General features: G+C 50.6%; 1 protein-coding gene across 1 annotated transcript; it reads right to left on the bottom strand.

The window, feature by feature from the left end:
* Nucleotides 1-3,368: 3,368 nt before the first annotated feature.
* CLDN2 (claudin 2) lies at nt 3,369-6,117 on the bottom strand. Its single transcript, XM_005700206.3, has one exon. It carries the CDS (start codon nt 5,938-5,940, stop codon nt 5,248-5,250), a length of 693 nt encoding a protein of 230 aa, XP_005700263.1. The 5' UTR covers nt 5,941-6,117; the 3' UTR covers nt 3,369-5,247.
* Nucleotides 6,118-6,447: the final 330 nt, after the last annotated feature.

Here is a 6,447-nt window from a genome sequence, read left to right on the forward strand (position 1 = left end):
GTCAAGTCCTAAGAACCTCCTGCTTGTCTTGAAGAGAAATGAGGCCTAGAGCAGGGAATGGTAGGAAAGTTTTAACTAGGAATTCCTGGGCTGCAATTCTCAGGAAGGTGGTGGGTCGTATGAGGTGGAGGGGGTGGTCAGATTATAGTTTTTGTATAACTGTTCCTGATAACATCCTGTTAATATTTTATCAATGATCATATCATAGCATGTAGGGAGCCACGTTTTAGGGCAAGAGAGAGAGATAACCTGCTGGACTTCCTGTTTGAAGTTTGCCCCCCACCTTCCCATTGAGATAACAGAAATTCTCATCAAAGCTGAGAGCCGCTCGCTGGGCCCACAAGACCAGACTTGGCAAAGGCTTTAGATAAGCGCAAAGCCCACTGAAGAGAAGCACATGGACTTTCCAACCTGGGGTCTGCATGTCCCAGAGCAGGCAGCTGCAGGCATGAAAGAATGCCACATCCGTGAGTGTAGGGCTGCATGATGACCCTGTGAGGCCTCATTTGGCTTCCTTTAGGACTGGGCCCCTCTTCTCTCCCTTCTTCCACATACAGACATGTTTCTCCTCTGGTCGAGAGCCCAGAGGCCTCAGGTTACCCGGATGGACACTGCCTCTGCTGCTTCCAGCAGTTTCTGGAGCCTTGATCAGGAGAAGGAGATGAGGAAGGAGAGGCTGAGCCCCAGTGTCTCTCTCTCCATTAGAACCACTTAGGGTCCTGTGAGACAAACTCATGGAGCTCGCAGGTTAGCTGTGTAGCATATCTCTGTTTCTTTCTTAGTACAGCCCTCTCCCCTACTTCTCTATTCCCTATGGTCCTTCAGCTGGAGGAAGCAGTTTTCTTTGTTTGATCATCCTTCCCCCAGAAGCTCAAGTAGTGCCAGACCCTCCTTTCCTATGGATTGGGATTTAGGGGATTTTCAAACCGTTTTTAACTAGCCCCTGATATACCCTTATCTTGTGACACTTTTCCTTATCTCTCACAAGATAGACCATATTATATCTTGTACCACAGGTGGGTGTGCATGTCTTATCTCCCATAGATCAAGTATCACCTGCTACTAGGCACAGACGTTACCTTGTTCACCCTTGTTACTGTCAAAGCCTTCAGCACATTGCCTGCCACCAGGTAAGAGGGCAGTTGGTGTGTGCCGGCTGGTAGCTCGCCAGCTGGAGAGCTGGCTGGATGGCTGTTTGACTGGCTGAATGAAGGTCTTTCAGAAAGTTGGAGTTCTTCTTCCCACCAAGAAACCAGTTTTGGCCTCCTCCTCCCCCCCTATTAATCACATAGCTGTGGGTCAGTAGGGCCCCCAGGGGGAAAAACCATGAGTCACACCATTATCAGAGGAATGAGGGGAGGCAGAAACATCTCTTCTTGTGCAAGGGTCAGAACCGTGAGGCCAGGGAATAGATGCAATGGCCTTCACTGTCCCTGGGTCTATGGCTAATCTAAATTACTTTATGACGGAAGGCAATGGGGTGACCTGAAAGCTGTTCAACTTGGACCCAGACTCAGAGTTCTGGGAAAGTAGCTAGAGCAAGGCTTTTCTTGCTCAACCACCCAAAAGGATCACTTGCTCTTTATCATGCCTGTTCCAGTTTTTCTAGCTGACGATGAAAGTCTAACTCCTTCCATAGAATCTTCCCAAATTAAAAGGAAGGAGGATCTCTCAGACAAGCCTCAACCTAACATGGCTGGAAGCTCTGTGCCCTATTTTCCTCAAAAGCCCTTATTCTGAGTGAAAGACAGGAGGAGGAAGGTGGCAGGAATTTGAAGAGTCACAGGCTGCCCCCCACTTACACCTTCTGAGACAGAATCCCAGACCCACGTTTGGTGTGGGATGGGTTTCCAAGCTTATGTTCAGATTCTGACACTGACTTTAAGGAATTTACTCACCTCTCTGGGCCTTCCTTTTGTCTCCTGTAAAAGACCTGCTTCATTGGGGGTATTTGGAGGAGGTAGTGAAATCATGGATCTGAAAGGGCTTTGGCTACCAGGTGGTGGGTCATCAGAGTCCATATCAGGTTGCAACCCACTGGATCAGATGGTAAAGAATCCACCTACAATGCAGGAGATGAGGCAGGAGCCGCAGGTTCGACCCCTAGATCAGAAAGATCCCCTGGAGAAGGAAATGGCAACCCACCATGGGAAATCCCATGGGCAGAGGAGCCTGGCGGGCTACAGTCCATGGGGTCACAAAGAGTTGGACACGACTGAGTGACTAAGCACGCACAGCCCAGCAGAGTCAGCAAGGCTAATCCATTTTCCAAATTCCAGCGGCCTCTAGTCAAGGGCTCTGGGGTTCTTGGTACCAGGCCAGAGATATGACCACTTATTAAACATGTGTTCAGAGAGCCCTCTCCCCACTGCCCTTACTCCTGCCTGCCACTATTCCCTCTAAACGGGATTGGATGGTAGCGTCCTAGCCTCTGCCACAAAGAAGGCTCACCTCAGGAATGCAAGGGTAGTGTGTCTTATAACAGACTCCTGTGTGCTGAGGCCACCAGGTCTAGGGACTGGGGAGGCTGAGTCTTGTAGGGCTCCATTCTTGTTAGGGTTGCCACAGTCAACATGTTTACACATCAAACATGGTTAATTCCCAATGAGGTTAGAGCAGTGCTAAATCATTGGCTTTCCAAACTCCCACACCTCCAGCGGTAGAGGAATTGGAGTTGAGGTGTCATGTCTTATTTAAATGTAAGCTTGGCATTCCCCCTAATGGGCCAGTTAGCTGGACCCAGGCTGGCCAACTGGCCAGCATGGCAGGGCAGGCAGTTCCAAGTGGTTCACTCAGTGAATTGGTGCTACTCGCCCAGATCTCTCTCATGGGAGACCAGCAGATCCTATATGTCCCCAGTGTTACCTTACTGGCCACACGTTGTTTTCCTCAGACAACCTGCAACCTCTGGCAGGCTTTCAGTACTGGCTGTGAATATTGTTTAATTGGCAGAGTCCTATTTGAGGAGTCAGGAGACTCAGGCACCTATACAAGCAGTGTGGCCCTATGAAAATCTCTTTACTGATATGTACCTTAGTTTCTCCATTGCCAAATGGAGATTTGCTGATCTATTTCACCTTCCTCATAATGGTGGTTCAGAGATGAGTAGAATAAATATGTAAGCATTTAACAAATAACTTAAAGGAAATAACTTGTAAGAAGGGAGGGTCCCTGGACATTGTGGAAAGGTTAATGTTTCCCTAAGAAGGGGCAAGAACATCCCGCTTTCTTAATGTCTCCAGTAAGGTCTAGAATTTTCTATTCACCTAGTGGGGAGAAAGACCAATTTCTATTTTACCCTCCCCTTCACCCAGTTCCCTCAGTCACACCTGCCCTGTCTGAATTAATTAGAATTAATAAAACAGTTGTTCAATCAACAAGTGTTTATTGATCACCTACTATGTGCTCAGCACTCTTACAGATAGTCTGAGAAATATACACATGGCTAAGATATGGACCCTACCCTTCAAGAGTTTACAATGTACTTGTGAAATCGGTTACATACACATAGAAAGATAATTATCCATCAAACATTGTGAATAATAAGCATCAAAGAGTGATTTTTTTACATTGAGGGTTGGAGGATGGAGGGGTAGGAGAGGGACGGAGTGGTCAGAGGAGGCTCGGTGAAGGAGGTGGTGCCAAGCGGCTTCTCCAAGCATGAGGAAGACTTAGCTAAGGGGAGAGGGCCTTCCTGCTTGGGAGAGGAGCTTAAATACAGGCAAGAACTGTGAAAGACATGTTCCAGACAATGACTGGACCCCTCCTGCTGGCACTGCGGTTTAGGGCAGTGTACTGGAGTTTGTCAGAAGCTAGTCGTGCTCAAGCCTTTGGTTTGTTTGTGCCTGTCACTCCCACCTCCACCCCCAGGGGAAAGGGGGCATTTTGAAATCTTGGAGCTGAAACTGTCTGCCTGGGAATCCTCTACTCTTCCATCTCAACCAAAATCCCAGGTGGCAATTCAGCTGTCACTCAGATGAGGGCCACGGCACCTGGGTCAGGATGACTCCATGCTAGAGCCCTTTGATGCCTTCTAGCAATGCCACCATGTCTGATAAGGATGGTGGGGAGAACAGGAAGGTGACTGACAGGGGCCCATCTGGGGCTGTGGTCTTTCAGAGGTGCTACTGTGCTCTGTGGGCAGACCTCGGGGGCCTGATCTCAGTCTTCAGGCTGCTTCTCCTTTAAGCCTGAAGACTCTCCTGGGGGCTGCCTCTCTCTGGCCCAGTAGAAACACTCATTGTAGCTCCCACCCGTGTCCACCCGTGCTCCCAGGCTGTCACCCCCAGCCAAGGGCCATCTCTAAACCAAACCAGTTTCCTTTCTCTACAGAAACCATTGTGCAGGCCCTTCCGCCTGTTGTTAGCAGGACGCCAGGTCAGAGGGAGACGGGGGCTTCAGTGCAAGTTGGCGCTGTAGCTTTTGAGGGAGCGCCTCGGTACAGTCAGAACCTGCTGCCGCCTTGAGGGCCCTGTCGCATGTTCTTTCCTCTCTCTGGGAGCTAGGTCCCTGGGCCATGATTTTGGCCTTTTTTTTTTTTTTTTGATCCTCAGCTTTGGTCCTTGCCCTCTCATCCTCCACCCCATTGCTCTCTGTTCCCTCAGTACAGTGGGGTGGCTTTATTTCAGTTCATACACATTCAGTTAGACACATTGAGTCTAGACATGTGGAGTCATAAGAGTGGGATGGAGGAGGCTCCAGGGCCCATTACTGGCCAATCAGTTTGTTTGGAGGGAGGCCTGCAAAGGAGATTAGCGCCATGCCCACAGGAGCCACCACCCCTTCGCACCCACCCCCATCCCCCAGCAATGAGCTAAGAGCCAACCTCAGCAAGAGGAAGGGTCTTTGATCACAAGAGAGGGTCAGTCAGTGGGACGTACTTAGTGGGCTTTTGGATGGACTCCCAGGTAAATCAAAGGGTAAAGGGTAGATGCTGGGGCCTGGCTTCTGGTGGGGGGTGGCTGGAGTTGAGGGTTGGGTATTCGAGGGCTGGGGGGTGGAGGGTGCCAAGATGAAGGAAACAGAAAGTCTGGCTTAGCAAGAGTCTTGACAGTTTAACCCGCATGCTGTCACACCAGCTCCTGTTTCTGCCTTTGTTTGATCCAGTGGCCAAAGTCAGTCTATCTCCAGCAGCACCTTCTGACACGATCCAGTGCCAATATCCCTCACCTGTGGGCCTGGGGGAGGGGGGGTGTCCACTGGTGTTCACAGACCCAGCCGCCACCCCCAGCTCTGGCCCCTGGTTCTTCACACATACCCTGTCAGGCTGTAGGAGTTAAACTCACTCTTGCCTTTTGGCGCTTGACCAGGCCTTGGAGAGCTCCTAGTGGCCAGGGGCTGGGCCTGGTAGGCATCGTAGTAGTTGGAGCGATTTCCCTGGGGTGAGCAGGAAAAGCAGAGGAAGATTCCAGCTACCAGGGAGAACAGGGAGGAAATAATGCCCAGGTAAAGAGCCTCTCCGATCTCAAATTTCATGCTGTCAGGCACCAGCGGGGAGTAGAAGTCTCGCAAGATCCCGTGAAGATTCCAGGCAACAGGGATGAAGCCCAGGAGGCCTCCAAGGATGAAGAAGACTCCGCCCACCACCGCCACTCTGTCTTTGGCTCGAGACTCCTGGAAGAAGACTGTGCATCTCATGCCCACCACAGAGACAATGCAGGCCAAGGAGGACATGGCGCTGGACGTCACCATCATGGCCTGGGCAGCTTGGATGTCAGCGGGCAGGCCTAGCATGGTGCTGTAGATGTCACACTGGGTGATGCCTGTGCTGTGTGTTGCACACTCCATCCAGAGGCCTTTGGAGAAGCCAACTGCAGTCACAATGCTGGCACCAACATAGGAGCTTGTTCGCCAGCTGGGGAGCAGCATGGCAATCAGGGTGCCCAACAGCCCCAGAAGGCCCAGGACGTAGCCCACAAGCTGGAGGCCAAGAGAGGCCATGGCAGACCTCTCAGCACACACGGCTTCAGGGCAGGCTCCCTTGTCTGCTGGCTGTAGCTTTGGCTGCTTGGATCCCGGCCTCTAGTCCCTCATTTCACAGTGTCTCTGCCGGGCTGACTTCTCTCCTCCTTACAAGTGTCTGTGGGTGGCCACAAGCAGGCTCAAGAAGGCATCTAGAAGACTTAAAAAAAAATCCATAAACCAGATTAAATATTGACCAGAAGCTTATGAGAAACCAGAAAATGCTGGGTGCCTTTTGACCTTTGTTATCTTTAGAAAAAACACATGAGAAACAAAGGAAAAAAAAAAAACTTTGAAAGTGGAGCCAAAATGTCATCAGCTCCTGCGTAGGCACATGCTTTATATTGGCAGCCAGACAAAACCTAGAGCCAGACAGGTGGCTGCTTTCTGAGAAGGTGGCATCGGCAGGGTCGGTTGTGGTGACTATGTTAACTCCAGATCACGCTGTCGGCTGGTTCTGTCTCCAAGGCCCACGGTTTAATGCAT

Source organism: Capra hircus, assembly GCF_001704415.2.
Source record: "Capra hircus breed San Clemente chromosome X unlocalized genomic scaffold, ASM170441v1, whole genome shotgun sequence".
NCBI lineage: Eukaryota > Metazoa > Chordata > Mammalia > Artiodactyla > Bovidae > Capra > Capra hircus.

Excerpts from the sequence above, each read along its gene's own strand:
- CLDN2 (XM_005700206.3), bottom strand. The coding sequence starts at position 5,940 with ATGGCCTCTCTTGGCCTCCAGCTTGTGGGCTACGTCCTGGGCCTTCTG.